This window comes from Hemicordylus capensis, chromosome 10 (genome assembly GCF_027244095.1).
Source record: "Hemicordylus capensis ecotype Gifberg chromosome 10, rHemCap1.1.pri, whole genome shotgun sequence".
Taxonomy (NCBI): Eukaryota; Metazoa; Chordata; class Lepidosauria; order Squamata; family Cordylidae; genus Hemicordylus; species Hemicordylus capensis.
The window spans coordinates 14,369,477-14,395,151 of NC_069666.1; the positions used below are offsets into that span (position 1 = coordinate 14,369,477).

The window sequence follows — 25,675 nt, forward strand, 5'->3', positions numbered from 1 at the left end:
AACATGCATTTCATACACAGAAAGAGGCTTCCATTCCGAAAAAGGCATGAAACCCGGATTGGACACGTGTCTATTCCGCAGGCTGTGCATATGCCAGAATGCGGCAATTGGCTACAGACTGCCAGTGCAAATACCCCATGGGTATATGCTGGGAAGGGCAGGCAGTAGATTTAGATGTATGAGCAGAACTCTGCCCATACATCCATTGTGGCTGAGGATGATGGGAGTTGTAGTTTAACAACAGTTGGAGGACCAAGTTTACCCGCCCCCCCATCCTATTCCCCTCTCTTTCAAGCTCAGTTTCCTCTTTGGTGGCTCCAGTCACACAGGTGCAGGGAGGAGGAAAAATAACTGGTCCATTGTGGCAGGGGATGATGGGAGTTGTAGTCCAATGACACCTCGGTACCCAAGGTTGGGGAACTCTGGCTCAGAGTGCCAAAAACATCCCAAGAAGACCAGAAGCTCACGTTGGAGTGATGGAAAGAACTGAAATTACAGCTAAAAAGCCATGAGAGTAAAACAATGAAAGGACAGCAACAGACCTGCTAAATCGTAGAGCTCCATATCGGAGGCAGTGGCCAGGGCTTCTTCTAATTCTGGATCCAGAGTCACCTTCTCCTCAGTGTGGGTTTCTATTGGCCTTTCCTTAGGGACAAATACTTTCCCTTAAAGAAAAAGCAGGTAATGCAAATTAAATGTTCTGGCAGTGATGCAACCATCAGCGACACTCGGAGAATTTGTCCATTCTTGCACATGGAACCTATTCAGAGAGTGATCAGGGTGATAAACGGCAGGTGCATAGTCTTCTGCACTGCCTAGGCAAGCCCAGAAGGCCTCAGGCTGAGAAGGGCGTGTGAGAGAAATGGGGAGGGAAGTTACAGTATTGCAGCAGGAGCCTGTGTGAGTGGTTGGGCCTGCATGATCTTCTTGCAGGACTGAATAGTCCTAGGCAAGAAACCAGAGACAGTCAACAGGTAGGCTGTGCTTGTTTTGTGAAAGAAAACATAAGTTCTATGCACTGGGTGTTCCAGCTGAATTGTTAGCAATACATGGTTATTAAGAGAGGTTTGCTGTTCTCATGTATTCAACATTTTGGCAGCAAGGATCTGCTGCAGAGACATCTTGGAGCTGCTCTTCTGTTCTCTCACATGGCCTTCTTATCCCGAGGCCTTCTAGGTTTGCCTCTTAAAGAGTCAATACTTAACTAACAAGCAGAAGGTTGCTGGTTCGAATCCCTGCTGGTACTATGTTGGGCAGCAGTGATATAGGAAGATGCTGCAAGGCATCATCTCATACTGTGTGGGAGGAGGCAATGGTAAACCCCTCCTGTATTCTACCAAAGAAAACCACAGGGCTCTGTGGTCGCCAGGAGTCAAAATCGACTTGATGGCACACTTTACCTTTACTTTACACATGTCAGAGTGGAATATCCAAAATCTGTTGACTGTTGCCATTCACAGGTCAATACGGACAATCCAGATGGATTTTCTGACTGTCCTACAACAGGTATGTCCTTCCCCACTTTTCAGACAGCGTCCCATTTAGGCAACTCTGAACATTTTCTGGTGTATCTCTCAGTTTTCAGATTTCATACAACTTTATTGTTGTTAACACTCACAGAGGAAGCTGCCCAATTCTGAGACAGACCATGAGCCATCTAGCTCAGGATTGTCTACACTGACTGGCAGCAGCTCTCCAAGGTTACAGGCAGGAATCTTTCCCAGCCCTACCTGGAGATGCTGCCAGGGTTTGAACCTGGGTCATTCGGCATGCAAGCAGATGCTCTTCCACTGAGCTATGGCCCCATCCCCTAAGGGGAATATCTTAGAGGGCTCACATGCCGTCCCCCATCCAAATGCAAACCAAGGTGGACCCTGCTTAGCCAGAGGGGCAATTCAAGCTCGCTGCCACAAGACCAGCTCTCCTCCCCATCTGAGGGCTGACATTTGCTGAATCACCGCAAATGAATCAGAGCCCCACTGTAAACCTCTAGCTTACAAATCCAGCCTTTAAAAGACATCCCACAAATTCAACTTCTCCTTTAAAAAACACCAGCAGTCATGCATTGCTAACTTTAACCAAAATATTTCACATCTGGATTTTGTGAGGAAGATTTTCAAAGAGGCGGATTCCTGGCTCATCTCCTCCGACTGACGTCACCCCACTGTTGATTCCAAGGATGGCCGACCTGAGACAGCAGCACTGGGAGGGATTAATTCCCACTGAGGGAGTCCGGTTTTAAAGACGGCATTTTCCAATGTTCTGGCATCTGTCCAGGAAGCATCCCTCTGTAGGGACATTCCACTGCACAGAAGTCTCTCGGAAACCACACAACCTCTCCAGAACGGTTCCCACACCATCGTATTGCCTAATGATTCACTATGATGCAATGGAGGAGTCCAGATTCTGCAAAGTAATTTGTGAATGGTGTGCACGGGAATTAAATTAACATGCTTTCCCCACCACGGTAAATCCAGAAATAGGAACCAAGCATCGTGGAAGTGAGACTTGAGAGAGCGCCTTGCTCCATATGCCCCAACTCGGACCTTAAGATCTTCTTCAGAGGCCCACCTCCGGGAGCCCCTGCCAAACAAGGTGAGGCGGCTGTCTACCAGGGAGAAGGCCTTTTTGGTGGTTGCACCCCATTTATGGAATAGCCTCCCCAGTGAGGTTCGCCTGGGTTCATCACTTAGTTCTTTTAGATTATTATCATCATCATTAACTCGATTTCTATACTGCCCTTCCAAAAATGTCTCAGGGCGGTTTAAACAGAGAAATAATAAATAAATAAGATGGCTCCCTGTCCCCAAAGGGCTCACAATCTAAAAAGAAGCATAAGATAGACACCAGCAACAGTCACTGGAGGTACTGTGCTGGAGGTGGATAGGGCCAGGTGAAGACCTTTTTGTTCACTCAGGCCTTTTAAATTTTAAAATTTTGATCTGATTTTAATTGATCTTAACAAAGTGTTTTAAATTGTTCTGTATTGTATTGTATTTTGAACCCCCACCCCTTTTTTGTCTCTTATGATTTAATGTGTTGTGTGTTTTTATCTCATGTTTTAATGTTGTGTTGTAAGCCACCCAACAACAAATATTTATATACTGCTTTTCAACAAAAGTTTCCAAAGCAGTTTGCATCGAGAAATAACAAACAAACAAATAAATAAATAAATTGCCCAGACAACAATTTGTTATGGGGCGGCTAACAAAGTTGTTGTTGTTGTTGTTGTTGTTGTTGTTGTTGTTGGAATGAGAGAAAAAACTCTCCCCAGCTACTTATCTGGGTAAAGTGGGGGCCTATTCACACAACCAGCATCAAAATAGCATGTATGCTGGCATACCCAGCTTGTTCACACAATCAATGTAATGTGAGCCAACCAGAGGTCTATAGATCCCAGCAGTATACACTCTCCCACGGAGGGGGTTGTGTGAATTCAGAAAAGTCCTCAAAGTGGTTTGCATAGGGGGGAAAAAGATAAACAAGTAAGATGGTTCCCTGTCCCAAAAAGGGCTCACAATATATAAAAGCAAATATAGCGTAGACATCAGCCCCAGCCACTGGAAGGATGCTATGCTGTGGTAGACTAGGGAGAGCGACTCCCCCCCTGCTAAATATAAGAGAATCGCCACTTTAAAAGGGGCCTCTTTGCTCAGTTAGTACTTGGAACACAGGAACAGAGGGAGCTGCCTTCTACCGAGTCAGACCCTTGGTCCCTCCAGCTCAGTATTGTCTACACAGACTGGCAGCAGCTTCTCCAAGATATATATCAGGCAATCGACACCCAGCCTCGGTATACGTGGGGTGGGGGCCAACTTTAAAAGGGTTAACCCCACATATAACCCCACATTCTGGTCAGGGGTGGCCAGAAATGACTTCAGAGGTCATTTCCAGACACTATTTTGAGATTGGGAGCTTCAGAATGGCTCCCTCCCACCCCCACCCTGCAAAAAGGGGAAACGCTGTGATTTGCAGTCAATTTTCTTTGCTATTTGGGGGCACTGCTGGAGACCCTTGAAACACAGTAGGATGCTTCCCTCTGCATTTAGAGAGCCTTTTAACTCTCTCTCGTTTTGCCATTTTCCAGACCTCCAGGAACCTTACCCCGCATTTGCATTCTCCCAACAGCTTGGTATTTGCGGTTTCCATATCTGTGATAGTAGCAGAGAATGGAACAGCCACAATTACGAAAGTTCTCCTGTACACACACACACACACACACACACACACACACACCATAATCATCACCTTCATTTCATTATTAGTGAAAATAACTGGTTTGATCTGGGCCGTAGGTTCTTCCCATGAGCTGAAAATAAGGGACAAATGGCACCCAGTAAGGGACAGACAGTTCTGGGCTGAAATCAGGGATGTCCCTGCTAATAAGGGACTGCTGGTAAACCCATGTTCCAACTCGTGCTGTTTGACTTCTTGCGGTATTTTTAGGGAGATGAATCATCCTTCCCAGACAGGGATGCTGGCAATGTAGCATCAACTCTCCGAGGACTGCAGCAGCGACAGCACATCGCCCTATAGCGAGGCTCCTCCTTTCTCCCCCCCCCCCCCAATGCACAGCTCTGCATTAGGTGATCCGCGGCTTTGGTGTTCAGCGGCAGGGGCCCTCCGCTTTCCAATGACATCGGTATCCTTCCTGTCCATAGGGGTGGCCCATATTTGTTTTATTTATTTATTGTTGAATTTCTATACCGCCTTTCATTAAAAACAACCCCAAGGTGGTTTACAAAAGTTAAAAACATACAATAAAAATGACAATTAAAATATTAAGCTAAAAATATAAAACAAACCTAATTTAAAAACTATAAAATACAAGCATAAAAACACATAGACACAAGAGTAAATTTGGGCTGGAGAGACAACTGCAGGAGGCGAGGGTTTCAAAAATATATTGGTTGGGGCAAACCACAAAAGGAGGTAGGCATTCCAAACGAGTTAGGCCCACATTGCATCTCATTTGGCTTTATAAAGATGGAAGTAGGTCACTAGGGAAGCCACTCAATGGTGCAGTGGGGAAGTAACTTGCCTAGGGAGCAAGAGGTTGCTGGTTCAAATCCCAGCTGGTACGTTTCCCAGACTAAGGGAAACACCTGTGTCAGGCAGCAGCAATACAGGAAGATGCTGAAAGGCCATCATCTCCTACTGCATGGGAGATGGCAATGGTCAACCCCTCCTGTGTTCTACCAAAGACAACCACAAGGCTCTGTGGGTGCCAGGAGCCGACACCGACTCAATGGCACAACTTTACCTTTAGGTCACTAGGAAGACAAAGGAACTTAGGAAGCGGCCATATGCCGAGTCAGACCATTGGTCCATCCAGCTCAGTCTTGTCTACACAAACTGGCAGAGGCTTCTCCAAGGTTGCAGGCAGGGGTCTCTCTCAGCCAAGGAGGGAACCTGGAACCTTCTGCTCTTCCCAGAGTGGCTCCATCCCCTAAGGGGAAGATCTTACAGTGCTCACACGTGTAGTCTCCCATTCATATGCAAACCAGGGCAGACCCTGCTTAGCCAAAGGGGCCAGCTACCACAAGACCAGCTCAAGGTGTCAGTGCTCACAAGACGTCCAACCCCTTCCTGATTCTGCGGTCTCTGCATTAAGCTCTGGCATCCTTGTCTCCTCCCACACCCCACACCCCCTTGGCGTCTTTCAGAGCATAATTGAAACCATACAGCCCGCTTCAGCGTATATACACGCACCACCCCAAACAACAGAATCCTCATATTTCAGTCAGCTGGTGACGGGTTGGATTGCTCTTTTGTTCAAGAATTCCCTGGTGAAGGAGTCTGTTTTCTAACACAAGTCATCAGAACCAGGTCAGGGTGGGAAAGTGTGTGGTGGGGAGGGGGGGACAATAATGAAGTGCAGATTATTTTCCAGGAAGAATTAGAGGCATTTGAATGTTGTGTAGCCTCTGCTGTTCCTTCCACTCCTCCCTTCGAGGTGACATACAAATTATAGGCCTGACTCCAGGGTCACGTTTGGAGCGCAGTGAGTAGTGGGCGGAAGAGCTCTGTTGCATTCTAGCCAGCACATTTTTACGCTGCGTTAATTAGAAGTTTGTCCCTGTGGGGATCCTGTAGAGAGTGTGTATGTGGTGGGGGGAGTCCCCCTCAGACAGATAGTTTGCGTCCCCCCCAGATCTGCCTCCCATTTCTGTTTCAAAAATCTAATATTTATTTATTTATTCAATTTCTATCTTATTATTATTTGTTGTGATACACACACACACACACACACACACACTATTATATTATATTATTTATATTGATTCTATATTATTATTTATTCGATTTCTATTTCTACAATACGAGGGGTGTGGCTTGCCCATCCATAAATTTATTTGCTACATTTTTATGCCGCCGTTCTGCCTTGACAAGGGCACCCAAAGTGGTTTGCAATGTTGAGTTTAATAAAACTTTGCAGGCTGTTGGTCGTTTCAGGAGCTGAGGACGAGAGCTGGCTTGCCTGCGTGCCTCCTTCCTTGCCTCCCTCTCAGGGCACACAGGTCTTTCAGTACTCCTGGGAAGGTGGGGGAAAGGCTGCCTCATCAGTCCTCACAGGTCTCCACGGGAGCCGAGGTTATGCTCTCCCCTGTCCCGTGTGCCTCCTTTTTTGCCTTGGCCCCTTCTGTGCCCCCTCTCAATTGTTCACTGGTGCCGTCACTGGCTACGATGCCACCCGTTTTTCAGAAAGCCCGTCTTTCGCCAGGGATTTCCCTAGTAAGCTCATCCTTATAATTATGCAGGAATCCCTGCTTTAGAGCGGAGTCTCCCCCAGCCCGACTTGGAGCATTCCCAGACAGCTATTTTAATCTGGCTTCCCCCACGGAAGAGCAGGTGTGCGTTCACATATCCTCCTGATTTACCTTGAAGTCCCTGCGAGCTATCGGGGAACACTCCAGATAGGATTTGGGGTTTTCATTGTGTGTTAGAGCTCGGCCCGAATTATGTCCGGGGCAGTGTTCCCTCTAAGGCTTGCGCCCATGCGCGCACTCACAAGTTTTTCCGATGTCCACTCTGAAAATTTTCGATGCTGCTCAGGTCGAATCGGGAAGGCCCCACTCGAATCGGGAAGGCCCCACTCTGAATGCATCTGCATGCACACTGCATTGACGCTGCCACCCAGAACAAATCTCATTTAGCACACAGATGGGGAAAAACACTAGTCCTGGGGCAGGGGGCGGAGATCCATTTTTCCTGTTGGTTTTGGGGGGCAAATTTGAACTCGCAGTAAAATTCTTACAGTAACCAGCAATAAAGCCTGCCGTCTAGGAAAGCTCTTGGATTTTGGAAGTGAAGGACTCTGCACAGTCTCATGTCTCAATGACAGAGGGGGACAGATTAGTGAGTCACTGGGCTAGAGGGGTCAAGACATTGGTCATCCCTTCTCTACTGCTCCGACACTATCCCTTTGATATGTAGATTGCTACTCTCGGGGACTGCCTGCCTGCCTGCCTTCCACTTTCTTCTTCCCTTTCGTCTCCCTTGCAACACACACGCTCCTCTCTCCCTGCACCATGTGTGCAGAGATGCAGAATCCATCCCTCTGCATCCAGCTAGCTAGCTAGATTAGAGATCCTCTCTCTCCACTTCCCTATCTAGAATGGAGTTCACCAATAAAGACTCCTTATATTGATTGGAAACGATGAACTGGCTCCAAGTTTCTTTTGCTCTCAGCAGACACGCATGCCTGGGCAGACTCCGCTGTGTTGTGCCTCTGTGCACTCTGCTGTAATAGAAGGGTATCTCTTACCAGAGAGAATTCCCAACATTGGAGATGCTGGGAATTGAATCTGTGACCTTCTGTGTGCAAATGAGGTGCTGTACCACTAAGCTATGGGCCCGTCCGTTTCTCAGAAGGCCTGTCTTCCTTCCCTGAAGCCTCCCGACAGGCATTAATGGGGGCTTATCTCTACACGGCTTGATTCCAGTGAGAATCAGGCTGCTGAGCTTTCAAAATAATCAGCCCACAACTCTTGACTCGAGGCGCCTGCCAAAATAAAGGCTGTGGTCAGAAGCCGCCACACAGCTGGGCTGTACAGCCAGCTACGCTCACGCCTGACCCTTACGCAACCATTAGGATGCTTTGCCAGTGTTGGAGCAGGAGACTCGCCTCACAACAGCCTGGGGGCTTCCCACAGGGCTCGTTTGCGTGGCCAAGGGTTATCGCAGCAAGGCAGTGTTTGTGGGAGTCCAATTTCAGAAGGCAGGTCTTTGGACAGTGAAGCTCAGAAGAGGGAACCAGGTGAGTCCCAGAATATCTGGACGCTTGAAAACAAGCTCTCCTAGAGCCCTTTCTCATGATCGTATGGGGGGGGTCTCCTAGAGCCCTTCCTCATGATCACATGGGGGGTCTCCTAGAGCCCTTCCTCATGATCACATGAGGGGTCTCCTAGAGCCCTTCCTCACGATCACATGGGGCTACAGGACGGGGGTGGGCAGGAAAAGCAGCAGAAGCTCGCCTTCCTTGCAGACGATCCAGCTGCAGGGTCTCGGAGAGTCAAGGCGCGTGATGCCGCATGCCCAGACACTCCGCTGCTTCCTCCGGCAGTACGGAGGTGCCGGGGTCGGGACTCTTCCTGCTGGGGAAGCGCTCGTCCCAAGTACCCGAGTGTGGCACCAGCATGCACAATGTGGCATCCGTGCATGCACGGGCGCCATCGGCGTGGTCAGCAACACCATGCTGACCACCACACATCGCCAGCACCACCATGCATGTGCGGGCAACGTTTGCATGGTCAGCAACACCATGCTACCATGGAAATGGTGCCTGTGCATGCACGGGTGTCATGTGCGTGCTGGCGCTGGGCGGGGGTTCTTGGGACAAGCGCCTTCCCAGCAGGAAGCTGCATGAGGTGGCAGAAAGCAGGTAAGGACCTTTTCTCCTCTTTCTGAAAGATCCTGCTTGCAGCTCCTCTCCCCGCAGCGCCGAACCAGTGCTCGAACCTCGGTTCGGGCACATCCTTAGTGCTGGAAATGTACTCCCATTCCTCTCTTTAGAACCCCAGGCAGGCAGCCTGGGAGGTCTAACCAACTTATGTTGGACCACCGAACATCACTGTGTGTGTCTTTGGTGAATAACAGGCTGTGCAGGCCTCATCTTGCCAACACCACATTGGGAGCTAGGGGAGGAGGCGTGGAGAACATCGCTTCTGATCCCTTGGGCAGGCCACAGATAAAACTAGCAATTCATCTGGGTGTGCTCCCACAAATCATACATAAAACCCTGTAATTTGGCATTGATCTCCCTTTGCCGGCTTGATTTCAGCAAGAGGCCACACAGTAAGTAGAACCTGCTGTGTCCTAATGCTTCAGGCGTGCATGGCGACGTGTTAACTGCTAACTGAGCAAAGAGGCACCTTATAAAGTGGCGATTCTCTTTCTTTAGCAGGGGGAGAGCAGCTGGCCCTATCCATCCCCAGCACAGCATTCCTCCGGCGGCAGTTGCCGATGTCTGTTTCCTTTTAGATTGTGAACACTTTGGGGACAGGGAGCCATCTTTCGTTGTTGTTATTTTTCTAGGTAAACCATGTTGAGAACTTCTGTTGAAAAGCGGGATATATATATATTCATAGTAGTCGTAGCAATGGTTACCTTTCTTTTCGCCAGTAAAAGGAATTACGTCTTCTCTGTCCTGGTGCTCCAGTGCTTGTTTCTCCAAGTAGGACAGCAGCCGCTCTCGGTCAAAGGGTCCCGTGGAAGGCTTACTGGTCTGATCTTTTTGTCGGAAACCTGCCGGGAGTAGCGCATTCTATCAAAAGCAGAGGTGAGAGGGGGAAGTAGTTATTGCACAGGCTGGAGATCAACAGACACTTTATTTCGGTCATTGACCAGCATAGGGTGGAGATCATTTCTATGTGATCTGTAATCTCACACCCAAGGATGTTACAGCTGTCATGAGAGTAGGGATGTGCACAAATTCTGCTCAAATTGATTCAAATTCAAATCAATTCAAGTTCGAACCCACTGAATACATTTGGCAACGTGAAGCCCAAATCAACAAGCCAACCTCAGACCCTAGAGTATGCATCTCAGCTTCATGTTGGGCAGGTGTGATGCCAAACCAGAGATTGGGGGAATTTTCTGGGTTTACATAACACATTCCATGGGATCATACGCACGAGGTGGGGATCTCCAATTTCCATCAAACTGACTCTAGATCAATTGTGTGAATCCACCCAACGTTCACACAGTTAGGTTTTTCCCTCTCTTCCCTCCTTTGTCATCCATGAACAAGCTCTTAATGTATGTTTGCAGGTGTCACTTGGAGGCTTATGAAGGTTTTGGTTAGTTAGTTAGTTAGTTAGTTAGTTAGTTAGTATGATTGTACACTGCCCCAAGCTCTGGGCAGTTTACAACAACATAAAACAAATTTAAAACACAAATGAAAACACAGAGGCGTAACTATAGGGGGCAGGGGGGGCACGTGCCCCGGGCGCTATCTTTTCTGGTCACGTGGGGGGCGCCGCCATGACAATTTTTTTTTAATGTTTTGTTAATACAAATGTTTCCTGCTCAGTGCTGCAGTGCTGCAGCAGTCAAGGGAGCACGTTGGCGCCCCCTCCCCCACGAGCAGTCCCTTCCGCACCGCCCACGCCCCCCCCCATTGCTTTGCTGGTGCCTGGCAGCAAGTCAGTCGCCTGGCTTGGCGGCGGCGCCGGGCACTTGTGAGGAAAAGCCTAAGTATAATGTAGTATGTTGGGGGGCGGGGGGCGCCATTTCAGTGCTTGCCCCGGGCGCCGTTTTCCCTAGTTACACCTCTGAAAACATTAAAACAATTTATAAAAACCTTGGGGGAATAAATGTGTCTTTAGAGACTTTTTAGAAGTTGTCATAAATGAGAAGGCTCTTATTTCAGCAGGGAGTGCAGTCCAAAGTCTCAGGGCGACAACAGAGAAGACCCGTTCCTAAGTAACCACCACATGGCCTGGTGGCAACTGCGGACAAAGCTCTCCGAATGACCTCCAGATGAGCCCCATCACACATGGGTGATGGGGCTCATAGTGAAGAAGACATTGGGGCTATTCCCACGATTGGGAAAAATCGGGCTAGGAAAGATTTTCCCGATCGTGGGAACCACCGGGCTCGGCTGCGAGCCCGGTGGTTCCTAGGCAGATAACCCGCCTAAGTGCCCCTGCCCTGATCGTGAGTAGCCATGGTGAGGCTCTGCGCCATGGTTACTCACGAGTAGACCCTCAACCAGGAGGTGAAAAGCCACCTCCCGGCTCCGGGGGTCTCCCCAGTATGCCCTGCGCACTCTCGCAGGGCATACTGGGGCTTGCGGGGGCCACGCGGCCCCCAAGCTCCCCGGCCCCCGCCGGCTCCGTCACGTTCTCTTGTGATCATGAGAACTAGAAACCCAGCATGGTCATTTAATACACACCTCTGGATCCAGGTCATCAAGAACACTTTCCAGCTGCTTTAGTTCATCTTCAGAGAGTTTGCTGAGGATTTCGTCTTCGTTGATGTTCTTGTATTTCTCTAACTCTTTACGGAATGGCACCGCCATGGCTCCTTCGACAAGGCGTCCCCCGAAGTTTTCCTGTCAACCATTCAAAAATCAGCCTTCCGAATCCCTGTTAAAAATGAGAGTGTCAGTCCTGCCTCTTGCATTTTGCTTAAGTTGCAGAGATGCCCTGCGGGATGTGGTTGCACTTCTTTAAAACGTTGATTTGTTTTAGAGCTAAGAGGGGATTGAGCCCAGAGCTTAAACTGCACCAGAGACCAGTTATTTTCAACAAGGTTTCCAAAGCAGTTTACATCAAAAAAATTAAAGAATAAATAAATGAATAAGATGGTTCCCTGTCCCCATAGGGCTCACAATCTAAAAAAAAGAAAAATAAGGTAAACACCAACAAAAGCCACTGGAGGGATGCTGCGCTGGGGTTGGATACGGCCAGTTGCTTCCACCCTGCTAAATATAAGAGCATCACCACTTTGAAAGGTGCCTCTTTGCTCAGTTAGCAGGGGTTAACCTGGTATCAGGCTCTCAATACAGCCATCCAACTTCTACTGCCAAAGGAGGTTGAGGTGGCCTCAGGGTTCTCAGCCAGTGGAGTTCTAAGGCTTACAGGCAGGGCTTCTTCCATTCAGCCCTGCCCTAGTGTTGCTACCCCGCAATCAGAACATCTTCCACACCAAGCCCTCCTCCTGGACTAGCCCCTCACTATTGGCCAGTCCTCCCTTATATAGCTCCTGACAGCTGGGGCAAGTCTCGTGAGATCTCACCTTGAGATCTTGCAAGAGCCTCTCCCGATCCCGCGAAGCTAGGCCATGTATTGATGGCGAGGCAACATCTCTTGGCCGGGGCCAGTGGGAACACCTCCAAGTGGGCGTACTGATGTCAACTTCCCCCCCCCACCCGATAGGGTCCTCCCTGCAAGACCTGGGTGAGGGAAGCCCCACCATGAAGCTCGCTGCCTTTACCCATGGCGACTGGCTCCATCTCGGAGCCAATGTTCCCTTACACCTGGACGTAAATCGGGCTAAGCTCCGAAACGCAATGAAAAACCCGAATCCTCCCCGGTAGCTCACAGGGACTTTGATGTAAATCTAGACCAGGGATTTTCAACATGGGGTCCCCAGATGTTATTGGACTTCAACTCCCATAATCCCCAACTAAAGGCCACTGGGGCTGGGGATTGTGGGAGCTGAAGTCCTATAACATCTGGGGACCCAGCGTTGAGAATCCCTGACCTAGACGATATGTGATTGCACATCTGCCCTTCCAAAGTAGAATCGCCGACTGGTAGGGCTCCAGGTAGGGATGGGAAGGACTCCTGCCTGAAGCCCCCGAGAGCCTCTGCCAGTCAGTTTACAGGCAGTGCTGAGTTAGGTGGAACAGTGGTCTGACTCAACAGGAGGCGGCGTCATATGTTCATAGTTTCAAAATATCGCTATTTCACCCAGTGAGTATATATAGTGCAATTGCTTCATCTTTTGTGTATCGGACACGTGCTGAAGAGGGATGGCGCCAATGACTTGCACAGAACATGTGCTAAGAGAGCATTCCCCAAAGGCGAAACATGAGACAAGAAGGATTTACTAAGGGTGGGTAGCAAAAGGGGGGGGTAGATGGATAGGGAGGGAGAGCAGGTAGCAGGGGCTTTCATGAGGCAAGGTGAAGCAGGGGCTTCAGGCGGCAAATTATTGGGGTGATGGTAGGGCAGAGAGATTTCTTCCCCCACTCCAGCTGCTGCCATATGAGCAGCTTTTGGGGACTTGCAAGAAGCCAGAGGCAAGAAAAGGAGGCTGCTGGCAGCATTCCCTCCTCTCACCCCCCACATCACTTTCAAAACTTGCAAAGGGTGGTGGGGCTGGTCCCCACCAGCGTCATGAGGCAAGGTGACATTTGGTGCCAGAAAAGTCCAAGGTCTTGGCCTAATCTGGCATTTATTGACTTGCCGGACTACAGTACTAATTCACTATGCCAGCACAGAATCCCTCCAGTGGCTGTTGCTGGCATCTGCCTTATGTTTCTTTTTAGATTGTGAGCCCTTTGGGGTCAGGGGATCATCTTATTTATGTATTATTTATGTTCCTCACTTTGAGAACTTGGTTGAAGAGCGGTATATAAATAGTAGTAGCAGCAGCAGCAGCAGTAGGAGAAGGAGAAGGAGGAGAATAGGCTGGTTCTCATGACCAAAATCAGGGTAGGAGGAATATCCATCCAGGCTCCAAGTCCCATGCGTGTTCATGAGAAATGGTTGCATGTCGGCAAAAATTAAGGGTGGGGGGAATGATCCTGTGCTAGCCATTATCTGCGTACAACAGTATGGGACGTGCTTTTCCCCCCCACCTTGGTACAGTGCTGGGAACATGAAGAAGGAGTCCACACGATCCTAGTCAGGGTAGGATAAATGTCCTAACCTAGTTTGGGAACTGAAAGCACTCCCATTTTCTGATAGTCTGTCAGTTAAACACAAAATGGAAGGCGCCTTCCGTGATCGTGTGCAAAGCAGTAGCTGGTTCGGAGGCAGGGATGTGCATAAATTCGATTCGAGGTGGGTCGAATCTGAATTGAGTCGAGTCTCCACTCTATTCAATTGTCCCAAATGAAATCTATTCGAATTCGATTCAAATTTGAATGGATACGGGCGAATTTCGTGCACATCCTTAGGGGATGGGCACCCTCTTACCCAGCAGCTGTACCCAGGTCTTTAATGAGGTAAGAGGAAAGCCCACTGGTCCAGCTGCTGCTTAGCACACGATCACTTCCCAAGCCTCCCACCTTGAGATTGGAAAATTGGAGCATGCTCAGCTCCCGAAATAATTAGGATCATGTGAACTACCGTGATGTGGTTTGGCTGCTGCTCTCCGACCCAGATCATAGCTAGCATAGGATCATTTCCCATCGATCTGCCTCGCTTTTTGCTGACACATGACGGTTTCTCAAGTGCATGCAATGGGTCTGGGATTCTGGTCTCCAACCCGGATCTTGGTTGTGAGAACCAGTTCATAGTTTTATTAATGGGACTTGTATAATAGCATTTGATTGGCGACTCTAGTAAACCTTCATGTATGAACAATATTATGCAAAAGCAGGAGCCAAAGAGAATTAGTATAATCCTTTGCTAGCTTGTCCCACTAAATACCAGCATTAGTTTGACAAAAGCTGCCTTGATCCACATTAAAGCAAATGCGACCCCTTTGAGCTCTAGAGCATTATTATTATTTTTCATTTTAAAGAGAAATGTGCCCAAAATGTGGCAAATTGTGGACAGCCAAGCTGAGAGATGGGCAGGAGCATCTTGACTGAATCTCCAGAACTTCTAAGCATCAATACTTCTGAATAAAGAGTATTCTGTTGCTAGGCGTCTGGCCAGGGGACATTAGCAGGGCTGAAAAGCCGCTGAGAAGATTAATCCTTTTGAGAAGTGTATTAAAAGATCTGCAGGATTTCATGACACTTTAATATGTCTAGAACAGTCAAAGCAAGTTTGAGTGAGATACAGGGGACATGTATTTCACCACTAGAAATGGCCAAGTCTTTGAGCCTCTGGGTCGATTGAGATGATATGGCCAAACATGGGGGCAATTCTCACAATTATTATAAGAGGAGGAGAAGCCCCTTACCCTAATTCGGGAGCCGGGCACACTCCCAATATCTGATCCTGTGTTAGAGGAAAACAAGGTCAGAGGTGGGGAGCTTGACCGCCCCTACGTCTGATGGTGTGATCGGTGGGCTGGCTCAGACATATCACTGGAACCGGTGCAGTGTGACAAAACCTTTGGAGCTGCGTTGTGTAAATATTTACCACGTCTGCATTTGTGCTGAGAAAAGATCTGCATCCTGGGTGTGACTCTTTGCCACCGGAATCACAATGCCAGTGCCAAGATCAAAAGGAAAGGAACAATCGGCCTTCTTTCTTGCAGCTGGAATGTCCCCGGGTCTCCAACCAACATATGACCATATGAAGCTGTTTAATACTTAATCAGACTTAATCATACCATTGGCCCATCTAGCTCAGTATCGTCTACACAAGACCTGCTCAGCTTAGGCCCCCCAGCTGTTTTTGGACTACAACTCCCATAATTCCCAGCCACAGTGGCCAACAGACAGGAATTATGGGAGTTGTAGGCCAACATCTGCAGGAGGGCCGAAGTTGAGCAGCCCTGCTCTACACTGACTGGCAGCAGCTCTAACGTTTCAGGCAGGCGTCTGTCCCAGCCCTACCTGGAGCTGCTACCAGGAACTGAACCTAGGAGCATCTGCATGAAAGTAGATGTTCCACCACCAGTAAGCTACGGCCCTATCTCCCAAGGGAGATATTTTACAGCAGACAGCGCTCACATGTAGTCACCCATCCAAATGCAGGCCAGGGTGAACCCTGATTAGCAAAGGAGGCCATTCATGCTCATGGCTGCAGGACCAGCTCTTTCCTAGCCCTGCCTTGAGAGGCCAGGGACGGAGCCAGGGATCAAACCTGGGAATGAGCCATGGATATGCTTATGGTAGTCTCTGTTCTCCAATGTTATCCAGCCAGGGTTCTGCCTCCATAATGGCATGAACCATGATCCTCTTTTTTCCACACCAGAGGGCAAAACGGGCTGACCATTCCTGAAAGGCTGGGCTGGAGAGAGAGAGGATCTTTATTTCTTGAGCTCTTTGGAAATGGGCATATAGTCATTATGCCTTGCTAAATGGATTCTCAAATCCATTAGCCTTGTGCAAATCAACCGTGCCATGCCCTCTCTGGGAGACTGATCTTATCTACCACTTGACGGCTTGAAAGCATTTATTGGTCTGATTCTCCCTTCTCCTTTTTTGCATACTCAAATCAGTTTGCTTGACTCACTCCCAGGAGCACGAGGCAAATTTTTGCCAGGGAAACAACAGCAAGAATCCACAGCTACTCAGCAAAGGTGAATCTGATATACCGTAGGAAGTTAAAGAATGAGAAGAGAGCTGGTCTTGTGGTAGCAGGCATGACTTGTCCCCTTTGTTAAGCAGGGTTTGCCCTGGCTGCATATGAAAGACCAGCTCTCCTCTCCAAGCAGGAGTTGTCCCCTTTGCTAAGAAGGGTCTGTCCTGGTTTGTGTTTGAATGGGAGACATGTATGAGCACTGTAAGATGTTCCCCTCAGGGGATGGGGCCGCTTTGGGAGGAGCACCTACATGCTTGCATGGAGAAGTTTCCAAATTCCCAGCCTGCAACCTTGGAGAAGCCGCTGCCAGTCTGGGTAGACAATACTGAGCTAGATGGACCAACGGTCTGATTCTATATAAAGCAGCTTCCAGTCTTCCGATCTTCCAAGCATTAGCGTTGAGGGAAATCAGATGCATGAACCCACTCGCTGTTTTGCCCAAGGCTGCTGCAGAGGCTTTGATGATTATCCAGCGGAGACAGGAGAGGTGAGGCCTTTCCTCTCCACTTAATCGACTGCTATTCCACCTGAAGGGTTGCACTGATCTTTGATTTCACCCTTTGATAGAGCACTTCAAAGAGGCCAGGATACGATCTCGCTTTGCCAGCTTCCTCTTGCTCTCCAGCTTGCCTTGGCCATTTCACGCCTTTCTCTTAGCACTCCTGAGGAACACATGAACATAGGAAGCTGCCATATACCGAGTCAGACCATTGATCCATCTAGCTCAAATAATGAGCCTATAGCTTATGGGGCGGGGGGGCTGTAATTCTTTCCAAAGGTCTCCATAATCATAGTAATTATAATTATATTTCTGCTGGTAAATTGTATTTATTTATTTGATTTCTATACCGCCCTTCCAAAAATGGCTCAGGGCAAGTTACACGGAGAAATAACAAATAAATAAAATGGATCCCTGTCCCCAAAGGGCTCACAATCTCAAAAGAAACATAAGATGGACACCAGCAACAGTCACTGGAGGGTTGCTGTGCTGGGGGTGGATAGGGCCAGTTGCTCTCCCCCTGCTAAATAAAGAGAATCACCACGTTAAACGGTGCCTCTTTGCCCAGTTAGCAGGGGTTTCTGCTGGTAAATTTCCAATGGTCCCTATTGTTTAAAGGTGCTTCATGTACTCAGCGTACCTCCCTGCTGCCCCATTTGACCTGCTGTCTGGATGTACCCAGATGTACCCTGCTAACTGGGCAAAGAGGCACCTTTTACCATGGTGATTCTCCTTATTTAGCAGGGGGAGAGTAACTGGCCTATCCACCCCCAGCACAATACCTCCCGTGACTTTTGCTGGTGCCTGTCATGTCCCTCTTTAGATCTTTGTAAACCGCCCGGAGCCATTTTTGGAAGGGCAGTATAGAAATCGAATTAATAATAACAACAACAACAATAATAATAATAATAGCTGACGTGCCTGCACGGGCCGGGTGCACCCTACGCCATCCTTATACGCGGCTGCCCCAATGGACTTTTAGAAAACTGAACGCCAGCGGGGGAAACGCGGCGGGGTATGTGTGTAGGTGCACCCTACCTCACCCTTACAGTTATCCCCCACCCCCACCGTCGAACTGGCGGAACCGCCAGTCAGTCAAACTGGTTCAGAGGCCCATAACGGTTGCATTTGAATGGGAGACTACATGTGAGCACTGTATTGTATTGCAGACACAGACTGGCAGCAGCTTCTCCAAGGTTACAGGCAGGAGTCTCTCTCAGCCCTATCTTGGAGATGCTGCCAGGGAGGGAACTTGGAACCTTCTGCATGCAAGCAGGCAGATGCTCTCCCCAGAGCGGCCCCATCCCCTAAGGGGAGTATCTTACAGTGCTCACATGTAGTCTCCCATTGAAATGTAAACCAGGGTGGACCCTGCTTAGCAAGGCGGACAATTCCTGCTTGCTATCACAAGACAAGATCTCCTCCCTAAATTGCATCCCAATGATGAGCTAGGAAAAGAAGGCGACCTCATGATGTTGCTTCCTTCCTGGAGACCAAGGAAGGAAAGGTGGAGGTTTGAAATGCTGCTGATTCCTTCCAAGAGCCACGCCTTCACTAAAGATAAGCGATCCCACCTCCGAGACGCTTTGACACCACCCCAAGTGGATGGTCTATCACATCGAATGGTTCGTCGATATCAGAGAAATTTTTCATCGGAATCATTTTCGGGGGGGAATCCTCTAATCGGATTTGCACTGCCTCAGATCTGATTATGAAGCCAATGTGGTGAGCGACGTTAGTGGTCAGTGATGTACAGAGACTGGGGAGGTCTAGGTACAAATCCCTGAAGCTCAGTGAATGATCCCAGGCCAGTTACTGTCTTTCCCGCCTCACAAGGTTGTTGTGAGGATACATGAGAGAGAAACCTTGTATACCATGCTCAGCTCCTCTGAGAAAAGTGGGATAAAAACGAATACATAATATATATTTCGTATAGCATATATAAATATTGCAAATATTTATATACCAAGCAGTTTACACAGACATACTTACATACATACATACATACATACAAATGGCTCCCTGTCCCCAAAAGGCTCACAATCTAAAAAAGAAAGACAAGGCAGACCCCAGCAACCAGGGGCCTAGCTAGGGGAGAGGGGGCACGTGTTCACCCCTCTCCCCAATGGCCTGGCAGAGTGAGGGAGGTCATGAAGAAAATAGGGAGGGGTGGAGCTGGGGGGGCCTTAGGAGTTGGGGGGCCCGGGTTCTTTGAACCCATCCGCTTAATTATTGCTACATCCCTGCCAGCAACAGCCACACTGGATGGATGCTGTGCCGGGGACGGATAGGGCCAGTTGCTCTCCCCCTGCTAAATATAAGAGAATAACCACTTTATAAAGATGCCTCTTTGCTCAGTTAGTAGGGCACATGATTTACATGCTCATTCAAGGAAACTTACACACACACACACACACACACACACACAACTTGGAAAAAGACTGAGGCATTTTCAAGTGATTTTATGTACTCCCCCAGACTCTCCTTCAAATAACTGTTTCTGTTGAAAAGAATCCTTGTTTCAAACAGCTATCAAACCTGTGGTTAACCAAGGTCATAATCTTTTAATCACTCTTTGGAGTTCTGCAGAGAATTTCCCATGATTCTCCAGGAGAGTCCTTTTCATACAAAGATAAGTGTTCCATGGGAACGCACAATGGTTTCATCTGCACACACACCCTTTTTTAAAAAAGCCCAGCTAATAACAGAGATAATGCACATAATTCATAGTTTCTCTAGTTTAGTGGGCACAGACTACTTTGAGCAAACGACTTCCATGGGCTTTCTTCACCCTATAAATACTATCCACATAGGAAGGGAGAAGACCTACTTTCGTGGCAATCAGTAATAAGTAGCAGCAAACAATACTGTCCATGTTTCAAGTATGTGGGATGGGGCTGTCTTGGTGATTGCTCCCACCACTTTTCAATCCACTTTTCTGGGAAATGCAGTTAATTGTAGAAGCAAGGCCTGGCCAGCAGGTGGCGCTGTTGAAATCGCACAAAGAGCCTTCTTCCTGTGTGACGACCCCATCAGATCCCAGAAGACAAGAGAGCAGCAGTCTGTGGGACTGACTGAATTCTCCGTAAGCCCTCACCTTAAATTTATTTGCATATTCTGTTCTTAGTATGTTTTACAGACATTTGGAAAACCTCTAACTTAGGGGAAAGGAGGTGCCTTTTTGCTGTTGAGAAACAATTTGGGATCAGAAGTTACTCTTGCTGATCTACCGCAAAGGACAGTGCGCTCTCTCAGTAGATTCCACTGAATCTACCTTCTGATCAACTTTCCAACAACCATATATCTTCAGATCTGAACATAAGATCTGCCTTAAGATGGGACTCGGCAGCGATGGGAGTTGGCTGAAGTACTCAGGAACAAACTGACTGCTACATTCAAAGGCGTGGCTAGAAAGGATTTTGGCCTCACCGGAAATTAGGAAGCTCCCTTGGCCCATCTAGCTCAGTAATGTCTGCACTAGGGCTGCACAACCTGAGTCCTCCAGCTGTTTTTGGACTACAACACCCATCATCCCCAGCCACAGTGGCCAATAGTCAGGAATTGTGGGAGTTGTCGTCCAGTATCTGCAGCAAGGCCAAAGTTGTGCAGCCCTGCTCTACACTGACTAGTAGCGGCTTCTCCAAGGTTTCAGGAAGGAATCTCTCCCAGCGCTACCTGGAGATGCTGCCAGGGATTGAACCTGGGACTTTCTGCATCCCAAACAGATGCTCGAGCACTGAGCATCTGGATAACCCTGAATGCTTGTCCCTCTCTCCTGTATCGACAATGCAACATGGTTCATGGTCTGTTTTCGCTCGGAGTGTTTTCTTCTCTTGAAACGAAGCTTCTCGCACTCCTTCTGGCATGCACATCTGGCGCAGTGCACTTGGCTGGCTTCGGCGCCTCTGCTGGTTACACAACTACAGCCTGGATTACACAGGGGTCATCGTCTGTTCGGGATGCTGGGAGGAAAGAACCCCTCCCCGTGTGGGAGGCAGGCTAGGCAGCACGACAACTGGGTCCCTTTCCATCTCCCCTCCCCTCTCCCCCAATTTAATTGGATTATCTGATTTTACAACTCTTACATCATGGTCCTCTTCTTGCAAGAGGCAGGAGGGTGACAGTGAAACCAAGATACTGAGGATTTTTAAAAACATGCCCCATTATTAGAGCACTAGTCACCACAAACCTCCCCCTGCCTTTTTTTTTTAAACTTTTCCTCCCACTATCTGGAGATTTTGAAGAGGTTCCTTGTGCCTGCAGAGAAGAACCCCGCCCCCCCCCCAAAAAAGGGGTAGTGGAACACAGGAAGCTGCCATATACTGAGTCAGGCACTTGGTCCATCTAGCTCAGTATTGTCAACACAGACTGGCAGCAGCTTCTCCAAGGTTGCAGGCAGGAGTCTCTCTCTCTCTCCCCCTCCCCCGCTCTCAGCCCTATCTGGGAGATGCCAGGGAGGGAACTTGGAACCTGCAGATGCTCTTCCCAGAATCGACGCTTCCCCTAAGGGGAATCTCTCCCAGTGCTCACACATGTACTCTCCCATTCAAATGCAAACCAGGGTGGACCCTGCTTAGCAAAGAGGACCATTCATGCTTCCTACCACCAGAGCGGCTTTTCCCGTCTTGCAGCAAAAATAACAAGCAGCATCCTACTGATGCACTGGAGCATAGGAAAGACCAGCAACCTTTTCTTGTGGCCTGAGAGGAAATCAAAATAATTCCTCCTCCTCCTCTTCCTGCTCCCCTTCGCGCCCCCCCCCCACCCCATGCCACCGCCCGCAATGCCGGAGCGATCAAAGCAGAACCACCCTGGATCTTTTCTCCTGCGTCTCCCCCACCCATGGTATTTGCTGGAAAGCTCCGGGAAGGCCCCGCATGAGACCCTCCAAGGCGCACCACCACCTCCCCGCCCTAGTATCCAGGCAGCGGCAGCGACGGCAGATGCTGAGCTCCACCGAGCATCCTCGCGCGCCCCTGCTGCCTTCCCGCAGATCCGATCTCCTCCTTCCCTGCGGCGCCTCCAGCCCCAACCGGGCAGGGCTGGACGCTGAGACGAGAGAGATGCTCCCACCCAAGCGCGCGGGCTGGACCAGCCACGCCACCGCCTGCTTCTCCCCTTGCTGCAACAGCATCAGCAGGCAGGCGGAGAGGATGCTCTCCGCTCCCAGGCGGCATCCTGCTGCTGCCGCCGCCAGGAAAGGGAGAGCAGCGCGCCCGCATGCACGCATCCTGAGCCCGGAGCGAGGGATCGCAGGCTTACCCAGCGGCGCCGCTGCCGGTCTGGGCTGGACGTCTGCACCGGCAGCCACCCTCCCGGCCGCTTTTCTCTGGGCGAGCCAGCTCTCCTCAAAGCAGAGGACTGTCAACAGGCAGGTCGCTCTCCAAGCAGGCGGCTGCGCAGCCTCAGTCCCGCTCCGGAGTGCTGGGCACTCTGGGAGTCGTAGTTCGAGGCTGCCTAGAGACGCTCAAGGGTTCCTTCCGCATCTCTGCTGCCAGGGGCTTCTTAACGTTCGCCACCATCTCCCCCATGAGGATGGCTTCTTCCGGGCATTCCATCCTTGCTTCCTGGCATTGCTCCTGTGCTTTTCCCAGCTGTGCTGGAGGCAGGCCTCATCATTGCCTCTCCCTGCATAGAAAGGGCCTTGAGGAGATAGCTCATGAATTGTCCCCAGGAGCAGCTTGGTAATTTGGAACCCTGGACCTAATGATCTTATGCGCCCCCCGCAAAATAAGCTCCTCTCTGAATATATACATTTAACCACAAACCCACAGATCTGGGCCAGAGTGCATCCCCACCCCCCACCTCCACACAATGGATTCACATATCTTATTGATCATTCATCACAAAGCCACAGATCTTGACCAGAGAGTGCCCCCGCAAACAACAACAAACTACTCAAGCCCCAATAGATTCACACATCTTGTTCATTCACCACAACGCCACAGATCTGGGCCAGAGTGCCTCTCCCCCTCCCCCAAAAAACCCTTTGCAAGCCCCCAATGAATTCACACAACTTCTTGATCATTCACCACAAAGCCACAGATCTGGGCCAGAGGCAGCACAAAGCAAGATGGGCTAGCATTGAGCTGTATAGACTGCATCTCCTTCTTTGAAGCTTTCCCTCCTGTATGTGGGGTTGCCAACTCTGACTAAAAATATTCCTGGAGGACCTTTCCCTAATATTTCCCCCACTATTTTTTATGCCATTAAATCGCTGGGATTGCTTTCTAAAGTTCCCTAGAAACTGGTGCTAATTCCTGGAGATTCCAGGCCCATCCTGAGGGATGGCAATCCTACCTGTGTGACAATAAACGAGGGCGATGCATTCATCTAAGATTATGCCTGCCATCTGCAGTTTTTGTAAGGACTTATATGAAAGATACATAACATTCAATAGAAAAACATGTTGCCTGATTAATCAGATATACATTTATTTAAATATTTTATATCAATCCATCTAAACCATTAATTGATTTAAAACTGGTACCCTAGCAGGAAGAGGGTATTTATTATTTGGGGTAAAGATGGGAGTCATTTTACACTTCATTGCTGCAGAGAATGATTTTGGCTACTCAGTCAACTAGTACAGGGGAACTGGATTTTTAACTCAATGAACAAGCACTATGTCAGTTATTTAGCCGGGGAGGGGACAGATGTTTGCAGAGCAAATCAATACCGCATATGGAGGAAAACCTTCATAAATGTATCCTAATGCATTGGCCAGTGGTCTCTGATATGGCCAAAGGAGTGTCACAAGTGTGACTTATTTACAACTGTGAAATGTTGCAGGCTCTGTCATGAAGTTACAATAAAGGGCATCGTGCACATGCTCAGAGGATCTCTTCTCCACGTATCCATCGAGATCTGAATCCTGCCACTGCTTGTAGTTACTCATTTATGCGAATACTAAACCAGAGATCAAGGTGCTTCTGCAGAAGAATGCATAGGGTCGGAAATACATAGGGAAGCTAAGAGGCTTCCACCTTAAACAGCCCACCTGTCTGCCCCATCCCTCCCTCCAACCGATCGTAACCATTCTCGTGATCAAAGGTTCTTAGAGCAACATCCTTCCAGGTCATTTGCAGGCGGCTATTGCAGATGAGCCCAACCATAAGCAGATATGCCATTTCTAAGCCAGAACCTCGGTCTGGAAAGTACCTTCAAAGAGATCTTCCCCTCTCATTGCGGTATAATGAACCATGCATTCATTTAATTAAACAATGTGCCTCTATACAGTGTCACATTATAAACGATGTAATTATGAGGAAGATATTGGAACCTGCTATCTCAAATGAATGGGAAGGCACATGTCTCGTTCCTGTCAGCACCCATTAAGATGTTCAGTCATCAAAGGGTATCTATGCACAAGGGTTGGGTCCCGGGTGTGTGTGTGTGTGTGTGTGTGTGTGTGTTTGCTCATAGCTCTTGAAATACATGGAATTTAGTGTGCCAGATTCCTCCAAGCTGCACAGCCCACACTGATCCTGAGCCTCTCCAAATAGCTGAGGAAGAGGATTATGGAGGCTGCAAAAATGGTACATAGGTAACTGCCTTATACTGAGTCAGGCCATTGGTCCATCTAGCTCAGTATTGACTGGCAGTGGCTCTCCAAGGTTTCAGACAAAGAGTCTCTTTCAGCCCTATGTGTATGCAGGGATTGAACCCAGTGTTCCCTCTAAGAGGGATTCCCAGATGTAGTTGACTACAACTCCCAGAATCCCCAGCTGCCTTTGGCACCGAGTCGGACCATCGGCCCATCTAGCTCAGTATTGTCCACAAGGCCTGGCAGTGGCTAGCTGAGATTTCAGGTAGGGTCTTTCCTAGTCTTTATCTGCAGATGCTGCCAGGGAGCGAAGCTGGGACTTCACGCATACCAAGCGGCTATGGCCCTATCCTCAATGTGGCGTGGTGCATATACAAATAGGGCAAAGCCTGTACAATTGTCACAACAAGGTTTGCTGCTTGTTGTGAAATAAATAACAGAGTCCACATGGCGTCGTGGTCTAGGACTGGAGCTTCCCCCAGGGAGCTCAGGGCAGTGTATACGAGTCTTCCTACCCCATTTCATCCCCGAGGAATCTATAGAATTAATTCTCTTAGCCAGTGCGTGTCCAGGATTTGGCAGCGGAACTCTTGCGACACGCTGCAAAAGTTCTGGCGGAGTGAGGAGGAGAGGGGCAAGAAAGTGCCGGCGGTGGCCAGCTGGCGGGCGGAGGAAGGGGGGGAGAGAAAAGTGGCAGCAGGGAGAGAAAAGCGGCGGTGGGCAGCAGGCGGGGAGGAGAGAAAGGCAGCGGCAGCAGGCGGGTGGGCGGGTGAGAGAAAAGTGGTGGCGGCAGGCAGGCGGAGTGGGGGGAGAGAAAAGCCATGGCAGGCGGATGGGAGGGAGAAAAAAAGGCAGCGGCGGGTTCCTTCTTGGCCGCCTGCGGAGGCTCTGTGTAGGGGGAGGAACAGGAGGGGAGGAGGGCTGGAAAGCACGGGGCAGAGGGAAGGGGAAGAGAGGAGAGACCAGGGCAGGAGGAAGAGGGAGGGGGAAACAGCTGGCCCCAAAGCGCCTCACAGATGCTCTGTGTGGGGTCAGCTAGTCTATGGAATTCCTTGCCATGGGATGTGGTGATGGCCACCAGCATGGACAGCTTTAAAAGGGGCTTAGACAGATTCATGGAGGACAGGTCTATCAGTGGCTACTAGTCTGATGGCTGTGGGCCATCTCCAGCCTCAGAGGCATGATGCTTCTCAATACCAGTTGCAGGGGAGCCACAGCAGGAGAGAGGGCATGCACATGTCTCTTGGC

General features: G+C 49.3%; 1 protein-coding gene across 2 annotated transcripts in view; it reads right to left on the reverse strand.

The window, feature by feature from the left end:
* The window catches only part of LOC128334790 (tropomodulin-2), a 41,304-nt gene extending 19,019 nt beyond the window's left edge, over positions 1–22,285 (reverse strand). Inside the window, exons 1-4 of one of the 2 annotated variants that reach the window (XM_053272009.1) lie at positions 22,144–22,285; positions 11,399–11,591; positions 9,610–9,766; positions 543–665 (exon numbers count right to left, since the gene is read on the reverse strand). In XM_053272009.1, the coding sequence (XP_053127984.1) occupies positions 543–665; positions 9,610–9,766; positions 11,399–11,524 (406 nt within the window). In that variant the 5' untranslated portion in view covers positions 11,525–11,591; positions 22,144–22,285. The remainder of the gene's footprint in view (positions 1–542; positions 666–9,609; positions 9,767–11,398; positions 11,592–22,143) is intronic. The other variant, XM_053272010.1, reaches the window with a different exon arrangement.
* Positions 22,286–25,675: the final 3,390 nt, after the last annotated feature.